General features: G+C 42.2%; 1 protein-coding gene across 1 annotated transcript in view; it reads left to right on the top strand.

Annotated features, from left to right (window-relative positions):
• The window catches only part of Oxct1 (3-oxoacid CoA-transferase 1), a 134662-nt gene that overhangs the window by 101747 nt on the left and 14404 nt on the right, over positions 1-18511 (top strand). Inside the window, exon 14 of the mRNA XM_059276320.1 lies at positions 8381-8470. Within this exon, the coding sequence (XP_059132303.1) occupies positions 8381-8470 (90 nt within the window). The remainder of the gene's footprint in view (positions 1-8380; positions 8471-18511) is intronic.

The following is an 18511-nucleotide window of genomic DNA, read 5'->3' as shown; positions in this document are numbered from 1 at the left end:
ACGGCTTGGGTTATCAGGTTTCTTAAGTTCTTTTTCTGTGGTTAACTTACACATGACATTTTTCCCCTTTGAGAAATAAACAACGAATTCAGTATATTTTGTATTTTTATGAAATAACATTTACTTAGCACTTCACCCTGAGGAGGATATAAGAGTTATTATATAAAAGAGTTATGGTCCCTTATTGGGATCAATTTCAGAGTACCATATTCTCTGCTATGCCTTGGTCTCTGCCTCCATTTTCACTGAAGGAACTGTTGAACATTAACTTTGTTGTGCCTGAAGTGAGGGTCAGTTTCACATCTTGTTTTCATTACCTCTTACAGGTCCAGTTCTTTCCCTTAATCCATGTTTTTATACCTATTACTCTCCATGCTCTAGGGAGCAATGAGAAACAACCTGGATGTCTTCATCAGATCCAGCTATTGTGGTCGTGTCTGGGGAAAACTAAAACCTGTAAGATAACAGTGATGGAAATTCAGGTGGTCAGACGGCTTGGGGTGTGTGTGTGTGTGTGTGTGTGTGTGTGTGTGTGTGTGTGTGTAATTTGAATCACCTCTATAATGCATTAAGGAGCATACATCCTGAGAAGTTCTTGTTTTTACCTATCCTTGGGCACGTATTTCCCTTTCCTCTTTGGTTGTTCTAAGTAGGAAGTAGGAGGAGTCCAACAGCTAGGCACTGAGCTTGCTGTGAGTACTCTCCCCTTCCTGTACCTGGCCTTCTCTGTCTTTCCTCCAGCTCCTATCATATCTTTAATACTTTGGGCTTTTTATTAGCTGGTTTTGTTTCTTTGAGATAGGATCTCTTACTGTAGTCCACGCTAGTTGAGAACTCACTATATCTTTGAGGCTGGCCTTGAGCTACAATGATCCTCCTGCCCCAGCCTCTCAAGTGCTGGGATTACGGGCATAAGCTATCATGCCTGACTTTGGATTTTGATTTTTCTCCTTGCTGTTCTTTTCCCTGTAGGTAAAACCCCAAATTTTAATTTGTTATACTTTGGCTTTCCTTCTCAAATTCTGTATTTTATAAACAGAGCTTACTTTAAAATATAAATTCAATTTTGCTTAAACACCAACTATGAAACCTACTATGTATCAGTCACTGTTGGGCTTGAGCTGAACAGGAAGACGAGGGGCTTATGTTCCAGCTAACAAGATAAGGCTTTCCATCTGTAGCTGATGGTATCCTCTCTATATAAGGTGTCAGGGCCCCTGATGCATGTAGCACATGGTATTAGCTGAATGGGGACTTGGAGGCTTCCCATTTAGGTGGCTGAATTGTAAGAGTGTGATTACTGACCAGACAGTGCCCCTCTCATAAGAAAGACTTAAATTGTGTCTATATGGCCTTGTCACTACCCACCAGGGACCACCGGCTCCATATTATTACAAATAATATGATAAATTCTAAAATGTCAGTGTTCATGGATTCTGTGAAGGTACTCATGAGTGGTCAGTCCCTCATCGTTTCTTGTTAGTAAGGTAAGATGGGAATTGGAGAAGACTTTCTGGAGGAATAATCATGGCTGGCTATATAAGACATGCTGGGGTTCACTTGCCTGAGGATTGACTGTGAAAGTACACTGAACAGCCATATGTAATATCTGATCACTTTACGGTTCCTGCCATGGTGATAAGAATGTGGAAATCAGGAAGTGAGGAGGGCATGGGTCAGGATTTCATTGGCTTGCATTTCAGGCTGAGTTGCTTATACTTTACTGAGATATACTGAGCGGCCACTTAGAGGGTTAAAGCAGAGAATGAGTGTAATCAGCTACTTAGATCAGTTCCCATTTTCATTGGCTAGGATGTTTGGGAGGCACAAGGCTGGACACAGATGACAGGGAGAAATTGTGAGAACATTGGCTTGGACAAGAAAAGGTCAAGTTTAAGAAGTGTTGGGAAAGCTCGAGTTCTCAGTGATTGAATGACTGATTTGGTTGGGATATAAAGGAGAGGCAGGAGATAAAAACATTTCTGATTTGGATCCTGAGGTGGATGACCTAGGAAGTTAACAGGTGAGCAAGATTTGCCTCAATGAAAACACCTAATTTCATTAGGAATACACTGAGCTGAGGCATATTAACACACTATTAATTAACACACTATAAACAATCATGTTCTATTTCTCATGCATGTAGAATTAAAATGAGTATATGTGACTGCCAACTACTGGCTTATGCACAATGATTCAAGGATTGGGATTCCCACTCTTCGGGTTTGGCCATTTCCAACTTGCACTTTGTAGAAGGTTCAGGAACATGGATCATTCTTGGGAAGTCTTATCGTTCAGCCCTGAAATATTGTACATCACTATCATTGGCCAGAACTTACTTGTATGACTTTAATGAAGGCTGGAAAAATCTATCACATGAGCCAAGGAATTAGGGGAAAACCTGGGGAATCAGCCATCAGGCTGCCACAGAGACCTCTGAAGCATTTTAGACATTGAAGTCTGAAGCTCAGAGGACCTGAACTGGAAATAGCAGCAGAGGCAAAGGCAATTTATGTTCAGGAGAGCCGATGAAGTCACTCCTGGAGAAAAAGTAGAGGCAAGAGCTATTGGCCAAGGAGAGAACTCTTAAATCTGACCATCCTACTAAGATGGTGTGGGGAAAGGATGCTAAGGAACCTCGGAGCTCCCAAAGGCGACTGAAGAACCAGGCCAGGCTTGTGCCATGGAAACTTTTGAGTGAATAGTTTCAAGCGGTTGGTGGAACACACTGTAAAATGCCTGGGGGATGTAAACTCCAAAGCTGCCTCTCAAATCGGACAACTGCCAGAGAGCTCATTGAGTCCAGTTCTCCCTTGTAAAGGCACAGGCCAGGAGGGACCCAAGTTTCAACTCGGAGGAGTAAATCCAGAGGAGCCCCAGGGTGGGTTGTAACTGATGAAACAGGTCCTTGCGAGAACAAGAATAAAAGTGCTTATTAAAATGAAATGTCAAGTTTATTACATTTTGCTTCTGGAAAGGCCATTTTATGATGGATAACTGATATTTATGGTGCATAAGCAATTTTACCTACCTAGCAATAGAGAATATAATTATATTTCCAGTCCCACACTAGTTCATTTGCATGATCAATTCACCTGTCCTGGGAAATGGAAGGAAATCTGTGAAAGGAAAGTTGCTGTCTTTCTAGGGTTTTGAAAACTCTAATGCAAGGAGGAAAGCACTCTGCCATAACTTTGTTGTCAACTAAGGCAAACTGAAAATCCTCATCGTCTGTGAAGAAAAGCAGTTATAGCCTGCTTTCTTTGTGTTTCAACAAATGTTATTATTTAATCATCTTAGTTTGCCTCTCTCCTACTGTTTAGCTGGGAGCATGCGAAGGAGAACTTTTCTTCCCTTGAGCATTGTTTAATAATGGGGAAGACAGAAATAAAGAGGCTTATATTTGGATTGAGGTGGGTACTTCATGTTCTAGTGTTTAATATTGAGCAGCAAGTGCCAGTTTTATTAATAAATCGCCCCACAGCCATCCTTCCCTTGGACTTCCAGGGAGTTCACATTTCCTACTGCGGCACATGCCACCACTTAAAAATGCTATAAATTGTTTCTATATATGATTCAATGGTTTCTCACTTCAGACCAGAATACTGAAAAGTAACAAATCTAGAACTGATCCGTTGCTATTTCTGGCCTAATGAAAAAGATGGTGTCATGAATAATTTTCAGCATTTTTTTTTAAATTTTATTTAAAGCATATTTTGCAGTACTCTCCAAAATACTCAAACTGCTTGCAAAAATCATCAAAAATTATATGATCATGTTCAGAGCTTGGTTTATTATTTTTCTTTTTGCATGTAGCTGAATATTTGTAGTTTGATGCATTAACATTTTTAATGTTAATACCTTAATAGTTTTACTTTTTTAAAAAATTCTAGCATTAGTAAATAGAAACAAAGCAGTTGAAATACATTGAAGATATTGATTTATAATTGAAGTCTATCTCCTGGATTTTTATTGAAAATAATAAGTAGTAGCTGAAAGTTTTCCTGTGTCCCACCCAGTCTGCAGCCAATCAGACCCAAGTCAACACACAGAGGCAAATAATGGTCTTTTATTTCTGATTTCTGCCATGATACTTGTATAACAGACCCTGGGTGCACAGTTAGGGATTAACGATCATAGTTGGAACATTATTATTTTAGAAGTGTTGTGTGACTCTGTCGTAATGGAGAATACCACATTTCTAGCTCATTTTATTGCATTCTTTTCATGCTTGATATCAGGGTCAGCCTTTAAATGGAAAAATGATGAGATAGCTATAAGCTGAACATCCAGCAATCATCTCCCCATTATACTAGATGGGATACATTACAGATCTAAAGTTCACCATTCAAGAAATATGCGTTTGCTGATGAGAGTTTTAAAGAGGCTGTGCTTGGTGTCGCTCTGCCCAGTGCTCAACTCATGCCCCAGACCTCTTCTTCATTACAGCCCTATTTTTCTGCAAGTGTCAACTTTCTCTCATGAGTTATTTAAAGCTATATTTTTAGTGCCTTAATTCCCTTGTTTTCATCAGCTTTTTGTTTTGCCTGTTGAATAGGATATTGAGTTGGTGGAGGAAGATGAGTGTGGAAGTAGAACCTTTATTCCTTTTCAGCTGTTCTCTTGACAAATCCATTCTATTTACTTATCACTCACTCACTCACTGAGAAAGAATATTGTGCCTTCTTAAGAATATGTGCTGGACTTTTGGATAGAGCAGTGAATTATGGTACCCAGCATAGTGTCTGGAAGAGTCATCTTCCTCTTGCCTCTGAAGAGCCTTGCTAATCCCCTTGCATTTGCCCCATTATATAATTAACTGTCAATCTACCTTGAGTTCTTTGCTATCCATTCGACATACTTGGTCACCACTTCATTGAATTAGTTATACTAACTAGCTGCTGTGTCAAATAAGTCTTCCAGTTCCAGTGATTTGGCACCCAAAACATTTGCTTTTCCTTGGATGTTGAATAGTGAAATGGGGTTCTGAGTAAGTGGACTTTGTTGTACACAGTCGAACATGGGCCCAGATGAAGTGAGCTGTCACATGGCCTTTCCATGTCCATACCGCAGAAGGGGAAAGAACATGAAGAATGCATACAGGGATTGTTATGGGCCAGCACCTAGAAGTCACCAATATCACCTTTCTTTTTTTCCATTGTCTGCAATGCAGGCTCACTGCTACTCTTAACTGTAGCAGAGCTGGGAAATGCAAGTGGTTGGGTCTCAAATGAAGGCTGATAAATCGGGTTAAAAGGGAATGATGAGTATGCCTTAGATAACTGTTTTTCTTTCTCTCACGCCAGTCTAGATAGAATCACTTGTCTTCCTTCAGTAATTGATTCTGTTTCAGAAATCTTTGGGGAGTTTAGATGGTAGGAAACATTCTATTTTCCTTTTTCAATGTGTTGAGCATACTAAAAGGGAAGAAAACCAGATACCTGAACATTTTACTGCTACTACTGGAAACACTTTGATTTGAGAGCACTGCTCTACTGTTTTTCAGTGTTACTTTCCTCAACTGGTGAATAAGTTTACTGAAATCCCCTCTTGGTAAGAATGTTGCTGCCCCTTCTTTCCATCCCTTGTCCAGGCACACTCACCAGGTGCACCCTCCATGTTCTGCGATGACTTGAACATGTCTGTGCTCCTTTAATTCCCTCATCCAGTTATTTATGGTTTAGGAGGAAAGGAGCCAGTGGGGCAGGAAGGACAAAGCTGGAAACCCCTGTAATAATAGAATTACACACGGACAGGACAAAGTGAAAGGCCACTCAGCTGCGTCTTGGGGATGAGGGAGACGTGGGGAATGCCACTTTCAGAGAAAGAAAGCTTACTCTCTGTCTAAAGCTTTTTTAAAAATGACTCATGGTTACTCTTCTCTAACTAGACAATGAGCATTTCAAAGAAAAGAATCCCGTTTTTGAAGATTTCTAGAGTGGTATCAAGCTTACACTAGGTACTCAACAAGTTGAATTGACTGACTGAAGATCTACATGAGTACCTTTGTAAACTTTATTTACCATACACTTGCATACATTATCTTATGCAGGGTTTACCACAGCTCTATGGCAGAGATAAACAGTCTTATTTTAGGCATCTAAGTACTTAACTGAAATTCTGAGAGGTTTGATATTTTGCCAGTGTCACACAGAGGTTAACAGAATAGATGCAGGTGTTCTGTTTCAATCTTGTGCATTTTTTTCACTTTTGGAAGCAGGCATTTCAATGTTAAGAATGGTGCTGTGTGTACCAGGCTCTGCTGATTCCTCATGGGAGGCATTACCTTCTTATAGGATGTAATGAGGGGGTAGGTTGGAGGGGGAAGGCTGGAGGGGTGGAAGGAGGGAAGAGGGGGATCTATGATTGGTATGTAAAATGAATAAAAAGTTTCTTAATTAAAAAAAAAAAGAATGGTGCTGTGAAGTTTCCAGCCTGTGCTTTGGGGGCTGGAGAACATCAGATCACTTAGCTGAGCGATGCAGGACTTCATATACAGCGAGTGAGTGGAGAGAGAGCTCTTTTTAATAGAAGCAAACAGGTGGCCTTTCTAGAATTGTTTAAAATGCTATGTGTCTGCCAGCTCTGTATTTTGTACTCAGGAGGTTCTCTGTAAGTCTTTAACTAATTGAAGTGATTTCAAATATGTACATTACATTTAGTTAAATTGGGCAAGCTTCCTGTTAGAGGCTGTCATAAGTTCTTAAATCTTTGTAATCATCGTGTCTCAAAATTTGCCTGTGGTGTACTCTAAGCCAGGATTTTTTTTTTTTTTTTAATTCAAGGAATTTATAGCACATTAACTTGATGTCTTGTTTTTCTGTTTTCTGTCTATGGCTTTCCCATATTTATCGAGCCGTAAGGACATTGGTCTTTTCTGTGGAAATGTGATGACCTGATGGCCAATCTGTTAAAGGTCCACCTGACTAAGGGTCACAGCATTGATTGGAGAAGTTAAAATTGCACATTTCCACATGGCTATTTTGCGTTGTTTCCAACTTCCCTGTCTGAAGCCACCTGATCCCGCATCCTCCACATACCTCTCCCCTCTCCTGTTGCCAGCTGCTCCCCGTCTCTTTGGTGGCAGGCTCTAAGCCACAAAGCGCCCAGCCACTTCCTCCTTTCCTACGCGCTGTTCATCTAACTCGTGCTGGCATCCTGCTGTTTACCTCGGAGATGTCTCTCGAGTCCTGGATTTGAGGTCCTATTTTAAATCCAGGTGCCCATCTTAATCTCCTCAGAGCTCTGAGATGATTGGAGAGTATTTACTGACAAATGAGCAACAGGACTGAGCTTAAAAATAAATAAATAAAACGTTTCCACATTAGAAGTCATATCTTCACTGAGCCGTGGGAGGATTTATTTCATCATCTTTGGAAACACCTGTGTTTTCCAAAACTCTGTATCCAGGAGACAGAGCAGGCAGTGGGAATCTTTGCCTGTGCATGGCGCAGAGAAGGTGGATGATAAATGAATAATGAATGGAGCTGAAGGGGTGGGGAGGGATAGATGGGCGATGGCAGGATGGTTCTGAATGCAGCTTCTAGTTTCTGCTTTTGCTTGACTGGAAATGTGTTTTTTCCTTTTGTTCTCTTTCTCTTTTCCAAGCTCAAGATGAAAGCCCAGAGCTAGAAAGATAGACAGACAGAACCACCTTCGTGATTAGTCACTACTAGAGAGTGTCTTTAGTGCCTCAGCCTACTAATGTGACTCTATGGGAAACCCAGCTGTGCTTTAGAAAGTGTCTGTAATGGAAAAAAATCAGTAAAAGCAACTGCTTGTTTAAAAGAAAGAAATGGAGGGCATAGGTGTCAAGCTTCAATCAAATATTTTTGCAAGAATTCTACAAAGGTTCTTACATTAGTTTCTTATTCACTGATTGTCTTATTACTAATAAATTGTCCACAAAATTGTATTAGTAGCACTTAGTCGTTAAATGAGGTTATAATATCCATCCTGGGGGCTGGTGAGTTGACCCAGCAGGTTAAGTGCCTGCTGCACAAGCCTGGTGGGCTGAGTTTGATCCTGAGAACCCATCCAAAGGTGGAAGGGAGAGAACACACTTAACAGAGTTGTTCTTTAACTTGCACATGCATGCCATGTCACATTTACCTCCGCACCATTCACACACATGCACACGATTAACAATAACAACATCAATGACAATAATAAAGATATTTTTAAAATTATTCTGAACTTTATCCTTCAACCACAGGCTAACGGAATCACAAGTTTTAGGTTCCAAAGCTTCAAGGACTGAGTAGTGATGGTCAGGAAGTGTTTCCCACAGTGGCTCGTTCCGGCAAGTTGACGGTATACTTCCTCTTGTGACGGAAGTGAACGGTTACGTGACTGCTCATTTTCTGTTTCTATTTTACAGGGGAAAATGGTGAAAGGAATGGGAGGAGCTATGGATTTAGTGTCCAGTGCCAAGACCAAAGTGGTGGTCACCATGGAGCATTCTGCAAAGGTAACGTGCTCTTTCCTCACAGTTCTGAAAAACTCACAGGCCGTTGAGCCCCACTGTGCCCTGTCGTGTGACCGTGGTTTTTAGTTTTTCTCTGGCTTACTGAAGGGGATGGCACTTAGGTTTCAGTTGGGAAGGAACACAGAAAGGTAGTAATTTATTACCTGGCCAGATGCTTGTTCAACTTTGAGGGCCTCCAGGTATCAGGGTGTTCTTGGAACATTCGTCTCGCATGCGCATCTGAAGTAAAGGCTTTACTGTCTCTGAAGTCAGTGGGAAGATGTTGGGGCAGATGTGTTGGTTCCTGATTGAAGGTGATTATAGTTTTGGGCGTCACTGCGTTCGAATGAAAAGCCCAATAGCATGTCTGTTTTGAACAGGAGTTCTTTTCAGCTGGACAGTCTGCCCTTACCAAGGCGGTGGCATCTTTTCCAGAACGTATGAGAGAATGATGGCTGTGCTGGGGTGATAGCAAACGTTCTCGTTCCGAACAGCATTATTTTTGACAAATTGCCACAGAGTTATGGAGTGCCTACTAGATGCTAGGTGATCACAGCTTGGATTTGGCAATGACCCCCAGCCCCCCCCCCCCCCCCACGGAAGCCAAAAGCACCGATCTAAGGGAGCTCATTTTCAGTCTTCCACCCCTTTTCATCCTATAATAAATAAAAGCAGCTAACGTTTAGTGAGCTTTCACTGCATGCCAGCCGTTCTGGTGTGTTTGTGTGTGTGCGTGTGCCCATGAAGTGGATAACAGGTCTCTTACTTTTTTTTTATTACATTTGTTTTCTTATCCATTGTGTGTTTGTGTATACATGCATGCACCCCTGCCTCCACTTGCCACAACGTGTGTGTAGAGATCAGAGGACAACGTGCAGGAGTTGGTTCCAGTTCTGGTGATGAAGTTCAGGCTGTGAACCTTGAAAGCAAGCATCTTTACCCACTGAGCCATCTCACCGGCCTCTAAGAATAGTTTTTCCCTGCCTCCCTCCCCCTCCCTCCCTCCCCCACCTCCCTTCTGTTTGTGTTTTGGTTCAGGAAGCAGAGCTTTTGGAGTAGTAAAGTCACTTGCTTGAAGTCCTTCACTGCAGAGCCCAGTCTTCTAACAAATGGAGCCACTGTTATAACTTGCTTACTTCTTAATGTCTTTGGAGCATTGGGTCATGATTTGCCCTTCACTTGCTGGCCTTCGGAGTTCTGTTGGTGCTGTGTGCTGCTGTGAATGCTGTCCTTGTGGAGACAGCCCTAAGAATGGATTTGCATAGGTTGTTTGGGTAAATGGTGGGAAGTGAGCAGTGGGGCGTGAACGTGCATGAACGTGCGTTAATAGGAAGGGAACCAACACAGGTGACTGCTGTGAGAAGCCTTTGCACGGCATCCAAAATGTTCGTTCCAGAGGCGGAAGAACACCAAGCTTCTAAGTCTCCTCTGGAACATAATGTCTCTTTGGAGGAAATTCCATCCAGCTCCCCTTTGGATGTTACTTTAATGTTGACGCCTAGGCAATGGAGTCTGGCTTGTTTTGGATTATTTTTGTGTATTCATTTTCAAAACATTAGGCCTGTGTTTAACAAATTCACTCTCTATTTCTCTCTCTCTTTTTTTCTTCACCAAAGTCTTTTCTTCTCCTCAGCTGGAATTTCTGATAGAGGAGAATAAACGGTACTTCAAACTTGTGGCTGACTGAATCCCTGTTAAAGCTTGCCGCAGATACAAGATCACATGCTCTCCCTTCCTCCTTTCTTCTGTTCTCAGTGAGACATGGGCTTGTTTCCCACTCAAATTGGAGTGTTTGCCACAGATACTTTCATTTGAACAAAGCAACAGAAAAATCTATTTGTGATTAATTTTTTTTTCCCCAAACAATTGGAGGAAGGGGTTGATTTGTTAGACAGTTTCATTCTGTAGTCCAGGCTTGCCTGGAACTCACCCTGTAGCCAAAGTTAACCTCAAACTCGTGCAGTTCCTCCTGCCTCACAGTACTGGAACTACAGGCATGAGCCACCATACACAGGTGTGATTAAAATAAGTATAAAGGACTCCTTACACACAACAGTTAGATAACTTCCAAATACTAATCAATAGAACACCTGTCCTCATATTTCATCTGTGGCCCTAGGATGTACGATTCTACTTGGGGCTGCTACTCTGAACTCACTGTGAATGGCACTATGTGAACCTTACTACTTCCTCCCTGAATTCTTTACTTGGGTAAAGGCTGAAAAGGGACAGGTGGGGATTTCCTGTTGTTTGTTGTTTTTGCTCTTTTGGGGGGCCTGCCATCCAGCTCCCAAATAAATTACACACAAAGGCTTATTCTTAATTATAAATGTTCAGCCTTAGCTTGGCTTGTTTCTTGCCAGCTTTCCTTAAATTATCCCAGCTACCTTTTGCCTCTGAGCTTTTCCCATTCTCTTACTTCTGTAAATCTTACGCTTACTCTATGGTTTGCTATGTTGCTGGGTGGCTGGCCCCTGGAGTCTTCCTTCTTCTCTGGCTGCTTCCTCTCCTCCTCTTTCTGTATATTCTCTCTGTCTGCCAGCCCCACCTATTCTTTCTTCTGCCTTGCTATTGGCCATTCAGTTCTTTTTTTTTTTTTTTTTTTTTTTTTTTTTGGTTTTTTCGAGACAGGGTTTCTCTGTGTAGCTTTGCGCCTTTCCTGGAACTCACTTGGTAGACCAGGCTGGCCTCGAACTCACAGAGATCCTCCTGGCTCTGCCTCCCGAGTGCTGGGATTAAAGGCGTGCGCCACCACCGCCCGGCCAGTTCTTTATTAGACCATCAGGTGTTTTAGACAGGCAGCAACACAGGTTCACCGAGTTAAACAAATGCAACATAAACAAAAGCAACACATCTTAAAATACTATTCTACAATGGTTTCCCGTCCCTGATAGCCCCTCCAGTTAGTCACCTGTCCTTTCAGGCCTGCCTGGCACTTGCTGTATTATATAACACACAGGCAGCCAAGTGAACTAAGCCCCACACACAGGTTTATCGATTCAGGGTGCAGAGCTCACAAAGGGATTCCAACACAAGAGAGAAACGTAATCTCGTATTCCTGAGTGGTACTTTTGTTTCCACAAGTGTCTGGACCTGCCCACCAGATTTTCATCTTTTCTCTTACTTACTCACCTGGAGGATTACAGGTGCATTGGCTGACCTTCAAAGCATGTTTCTATTGTTTTAATAAGAACAAAGGAAACTTTTCAAAACTGGCTGCCTGCTGGTACTGCTCCTGAGTGGCTCCTTGCCCTCTGGCAATTTCTGGAGCCAATAGTGGGTGCAAGCACCAGACTGGAATGTGGTTTTGGTTGAGGCTGAGACATGATGGCATCTCACTGTATAGCTAGTGCTTTTGTGTTGTCCATCCATCTTTCTTCATTTTTGAAAGTATAATATTTTTTAAAAGATTAGCTTGTGGAGAATTCCTTACATGCACACCTTTCTTCTTTTTCATCTTTGGACCTAGTTCTTCCGCTGCCTCTTACAACTGGAAAGGGAAGCGGGAAGCGTTTGGATCCTTAGCAGCTGGAGATGTGCCTAACATTGCACAGACTTGGTCTCACATTCTCAGAGACCCTCTGAGAAAGTCCAGAATGTAGGCAGGTGACTGTAGGGAAGTGCTGGGGCTGGCAGTTTGATTCCATCTGTGCCAGCCTGTGTCCATCTCACTCTCACAGACGGTCTCACAGACCCACATTTGTCTTTTCAGGTTTCAGAGAAACTCCTTGGCATCCCTTTTCCCTGGCCATAGCTCCTTTTGCTCTGGTGAGAAAGCCATCAAGACCTTGAAAGAAAACCGGAGAAAGCAATCTCTCTGTTTTTATTTCCTCGGATTCTGTGTTATGATCTTTCCTCACTAGATACTTATTACCCCAGCGGCAGATGGCATTTTATATCCTCTCCTGTATGCCACTAGGCTGGGCTCAATGCTACTTGAACATTTATGATTTCTGGAATGTTTAAGTTATAATTTTAAAGATAAATCCAGTTACGGTATGCTGCCCTTGTCTTCATTCTGTCTTATTTGCTAAAGGCCTTAAAAGTTGGGCTGAGTTACATTGCTACTCTGCCACCTTGGGCCCACAGATGTCTAGTCTTCTCCTTTGTGAGTTCCCAGCAAGACATGGAGCTCCATCTCTGGTCCTCTGAGCCTTACATCTCCTATGCTATTCTTGGGTATTATTTAAAACATTTTTTTTTTTGTACCAAGCCTTTGTCTCCAACTGGAATTCTCTGGTGAGCTCTAGAATTGTATTTCTAATTCCTGTTAGAGGATGCTCCCTGGAAGTTCCAGAGCCACCTCAACTACAACATGCTCCCAATGAAATTATCTCCCTTTGCCTTAAACAGTCTCATCCTCTTTCTGCCTCAGCTAGAGAAATGCTGACTTCTCCACCCCTCTCTGAACTGTCACCATGGTCCTCACCCCTACCTGAACCATCACCATGGTCCTCACCCCTGCCTGAACCATCACCATGGTCCTCACCCCTGCCTGAACCATCACCATGGTCCTCACCCCTGCCTGAACCGTCACCATGGTTCGATTCAGTTTGTACCCCATCTCCGTAAACGTGGATCTGTAGTGCTCCACAATCTTCTTGCTCTGTATTTTCCTTTCCCTACCCATATTTAGGTCCCTGGTGAAGTGTCCAAAAGGTCCTCCAGCTGCTTGAGACCCTCCTCGTAATCAAGTACATGGACCAAGGAGTTCCTCTTTAACATCTTGATACAGTCAACCCTGCCTGGGTTACCATAGCCTGCCTGCTTTTTACAGTCAGCTGCCCTGCCCCCAAGCCCCCTGCCTCACCCTTGTTTCCAGGATTTCAGTTCTGCTCCATGGTGTGGCTCCTGTCCTTGAGTGATCCTACTCTCCTGCGTCACCCTTTTGGTCTTACTTTTGGCTTACAATCACCTGTACAGAGTTCTGGGTGAATGGGATAAGACTTGACGGGTCTGAGGGTAGAGTGTCTACCATTTTTTTATGAATGGCCAAAGGAATGTTCTTTGATGTTTTGCCTTGGAATTTGGTAGGAAAGCCTTATGTGGATGTGTTGGGTCACCTGTTTATGCAGGCATCAAATCTTTATCAGGGACTACTCCGTGGAGGGCACTAATGATAGGGACTGAGGAAATAAAAAGGAAGAGATGTGGTTCTTCCTTCAGAAAGCTTAGTCTGCTTATGTATTTATGATAGAAGGCTAGAAGATGGGCTGTACAGCTGAGTGGAAAGTTCATTTTGAGGGGCCACAGCAAGCTTCTTCCCATGGAGCATTTCCAGGGACATCTGATGGCTGGGGCAGAGTTTGACAGAGACCTCAGTGTTATAATAGAAGGGACATTAGGACAGTGTGAGACCAGGACAGTGTTTGTCAAGGGATTAAGTCCTTGTCAGAGAGCAAAGGTAGAAGGGTTAGGTGGGAGCAGGCACACAGTGGCTTTACATATACATTATATTATAATATATATGTAATTATAATATTATATAATAATATAATATATTATATAATATAATATATTATAACAATATAATATATTATAACATATAATATATTATAATATAACAATATAATATAATATATTATACACACACACACACACACACACACACACACACACACACACACAGCCACGCCACCTCTTTCTCAGTCCAAACCCTCCTGTAACTTCCCATCTCTCTTAGACTCAAGACTTCAGTTTCTTACTGTTGTCTTTTAGCCGTACATGGTATATGGTTTGACTCCACCTCCCTCCCTCACTGCTACCATTCTCTCTCTCTGAACTCCAACTGTACTCCCTTCTGGAAAGTTTGGAACATTTCAAGCAGAATCCTGCCTCAAGGCCTTTGCACTTGGTATTCTCTGTGCTTTGAATGCTTTCCCCGAGATAACCTTCACGGCTCACTCCCACACTTCATTCAAGCTCAAGGTACCGGACAGGCTTTTTCTCAGCGCCTTTCTTCTACAGACCTTCCTGCACCTCTGCAGTAGAAGGTGAGAGGCTCCATAAGAGCAAGGATTCTGCATGCTATGAGCCCGGGGCACAATGGTGCCATTCTGTTAGAATGTAAAAAATATTAGTCTAGCTTGACACATTCTTGTTGGATTGGTGCTTCGGATCATGATGCTTTGAGCATGTAGAGCTCTCTTAAGCCTTCCCTGTGGCTGATGTTTATTGTTTCCATTTCTTTACTGAAGACCTTATTATTTCCCTTCCACAGATAGACAAACCATATTCCATAGAAACTGAATATGCCAGTAAAAGTCAACTGGAGCGCGAGTGTGAGACCAAGCCCAGAATCCATGTAGCCTCCTCCTAAACCTCCTTTGCCCTTGAGAAACTTTTCTGATAACGTCATCACAGCTAGCAGTGTGCACCAAGTGCTTCATTTTCAGTACTGCATGCTGAAGTCTATTCCCAGGGGTGTAACTGGGGGCAGGGGGCCGGGCCAAAGTACTTCAGTTGCACTTAACATTTACTGTAAACCTGCAAAGCAGAGCATCTTTTTTTTTTTTTTTTTTTTTTTTTTTGAGAACACAAAAGAGAGCTCTGTTTCTAAGGAAGGTTTATATTTTGTTTTTATTGCAGGGAGAGATTTGGGTTCGGAATGATGAATCAGAATATTTTGTTATGAAGTTGAGGCTAAATCTCCGGGAATGATTTTTTCCTGTTTAACCTATCTGGTAGCAAGGTCTTGTGTGTAGAGACTTGGATGCCTATTTTACCTTCTCCTTACTTTCCACCCCCCCTGAAGTTTATTAATCTCATTTATTTTAGACCAAATGTGTTACTGAAAGCAACAAACGTGAAAGATTTCTGAGGTGATCTTTGGCAACACTGAAAAGCACTCCCAATTAAATAAAGTACCCCTTTATTTGGATTAGTTCATAATTAATGATAGTTTATGCTTGTGTTTCTGTCATTTTTTTTTCTAGACTGTCTATATAATTTGGAAGAAAAATTGTCTGCCTTTAAAAAAAAAATTCTAAGGGGCTCATGGTAGTAAAATGTACGCTTAACACCCACAAGGTCCTGGTACCATAAAAAAATAAAACTAAAAACATAGACATGCTTACATTGTTCTGCCCTTTTATTTCCCCCTTGTGACAGAGATCCTTGAAAAACAAACAAACAAACAAACAAAAAACTTTAATGTAGAAAAAACAGACACAACACAATCCAACATCTGGTATAGCTTTAAAATATGTCTTAGGGAATTTAATTAAGCTAATAATTTTAAACTATATAAGTTTGAGTTTGTCAATGAAACCCTGTATTTTTTAAAAGGAAAATAAAAGGTAATACTAAGAAAAACTAAATTACCACTCCGTGGGAAAAATTTTTTCCTACTTATTCCTGGACTCCGCTATCCAGATGTTAAGGATTCGGCTTTTACAGAGTTAGGAAAGCCTGGCCACAATGATGATCTGGTTGAAGAAAAGGGGCCTTCTATCCCAAGACCTCAAAACCCTGACACTTCTTCACAGGGAAATGGCTTGCCATATCCATCCTCTCAGTCGGCTACTTCCCCCTTTGAGAGTATCCCTGTGGCCACAAACTGTTACTGCATCTCTAATGGGTCATAGCAGCAGAAGTTCTCTGCCAACTGAGAGTCTCCACCAGTGCCCTGCAAACTGTTAGGACCCACTGAGTGGTACAGGGAAAGGCCAAAAGGCCCCATGAGGGTAAACTCGGTGAGAGCAAGTTCATCCTGGCGTGGTACTCCGTATACCCAATTTTCCTTGTTTGGCAATCCATTTTTATCGCTCATCCTAGTGACTTGACAGTCATGTAGTTGGTAACAAACACAGCATTCCCCAAGGAGGTGCATGTGCATGTAGAAGATTATTTACTTGCTTTCATCATCATGGTGAGGGGTGACCAGGGAGAAGGCACTGCATGCTGACAAACAGGCTTCTGTGATACTGTGTACTAAAAATTAAATATCGGAGAATATTTGCTTTCTAATATTAAATATGGAGTGCAGAGTTCAGCCTCTGTGGTAGATTATGACAAGCTTTGGCGGCTAGGAAGGAGCAAGCGGAAGGCATAGAGACTAGTTTCATTTCTCCTTTTGAAGTTCTGTTTCACACTACAGGCCTGATGTGCCTTTGCTCCGCCCCTTTTACCCTCCTCACCCCAAATCTTGTGATCCCCTTTCAAGTGCTTCTGTTAGATGAACTTCTGTTGAGCTCAGAGATACTGGGACTGTGCATGCAAGTGTACTTCTGAGAGCCAGAAAGACACCCCAGGCAGTCCACAGGTACTTAGCCACATGGTATTTGATAGCTCCAATTCTGTCAGAGTTCTCTGAATCAGATTGTAATATCCAGACAGCGTATATTGGTCACTGTGGTTTACTTAGTACTCTTCTCGTTCCTGTAGATGCAGAGATGAATGGTTTTAGCTTTGAGCACGCTGAGAAGCTATTAGGAATTGATAGGAGATGAACAACATACCATGGGTAGTGGGGAGAAGGAGGCACAGAGCATCAAAGAGGGCCATCGTACTGGGGGTGCCCCGGGACACTAGAGTGGACACTATGGAAGGGATATTGGAGAAGTTGTTCTTAAAACTATAAAGGCTATGGTCATCTGAATCTGAGATGATGGGATGTAATTTGGTTCATTTTCCCGGTAGCTGGTGGCCTGGGAATGACCAGTTCCTAGAACATTCTGCTGTATGCCCAAAGAGCTGGTTCCATGAGATTAAGTGCATTTTGATGCCCTGAAATGTACTGTTATGACAGCAGGAGATATTATCGTTTAACCAGAGTCGTTCATTACTGCAAAATGTAGTTCTTGGATGTCATGTAGAGATCTAAAGAATTGCAGAGCTCACAGGGAAGCAAGTACTGGAAAGTTCCGAGGCCCAAGTCATTGAAAAACAAAGTTGTGAAGTACCTAAGGTATGGAAGAGGAGACAGCTGTCAGGGAAATAGTTGGAAGCAATAAGGTTTGGGAATTAGTAAAGGTTACGATGAAGTGTAGTGAAATCAGGAGCCCTCAGGGTTAGTCAAAACCATTTTTTGGAGGCCTGCTGACTCGTTCGGGTCAGTGCTGAATTCCTTGCTCCAGTGACCCTCTTGCTTCAGTTTCCTGAGACATTGGGTCTGCAAGCGTGGACCACTCATCTAGCTCCAAACGTTTTAACTCTTATGCTTTGTATCCATGCTTCTGTCTTTTCTAAACTGCCTTTTGGAGAACATGAAAAAGAAGCAGAATGATGAGGATGCATGCCCAAACCCTGTTTTTATTTTTAAGCATCAATTTAACCCCTCATCGTTCAGTACACCTTCAACATTTCAGTTAGTTCTTATCGTGAGCGAGAAAGCAGATCAAGGCAATAGGAGATTAACAACCCAGAGAGATTAAAGGTCCAAATAAATGCCTTCAGGTCCCTATTCAATGAGAGTCCTGGTCTTCGGACTTCCCTAGTGTTTTGGATGCTGCCATACGACAGTGACAGTCTTTATTAGAACTTATTTTTAAACGTTCAAAATCAGCAATTGTTCCTGCTCTGTGAATCACTAATGTATGCAGCTGTCATGCTGCACGGATGCTCAGCCCGGCGTGCTTAGGAAAGCGTGCTAAAGTGGGAGTCAGTCATAGTTTGGCTGGCGAGCTAACCTATTGCTGCATTGCAACGGTGACGTTGTTTCATCTTTCTGCATTTTGTTTTTGCTCTCTCCTTGATCTCTGCTCTGTCTTGGAGCTAAATGTGAGTGGATTCATCTAGCTATGTTGTTCTAACTGCACAAATACACCAGGGGCTGGTTTCCTTGGCCAGCCTTATGGTTTGTCTCCAGATATGTACTGCTTTTCCTGTGGGTCTCAGGAAATTAATTTAGGCCATTTTGGGGGGGCTTATTTCTATGTCAGACTTCATGTAGGGACTTACAAGCTCATAAATAATTTATTGGTAGATTATATGAATTTTAATTGTAAGTTGTATAAGCAGTTGCCGTTAACATTTATTCTTACTAAGTGTTGGATGGCTATATTTAGTTTAAATCTAATAATACTGTGAAGTAAGGTGGGCAAG

This window comes from Peromyscus eremicus, chromosome 11 (assembly GCF_949786415.1).
Source record: "Peromyscus eremicus chromosome 11, PerEre_H2_v1, whole genome shotgun sequence".
NCBI classification, from domain to species: Eukaryota; Metazoa; Chordata; class Mammalia; order Rodentia; family Cricetidae; genus Peromyscus; species Peromyscus eremicus.
This window is presented reverse-complemented; position numbering and strand designations above follow the sequence as displayed.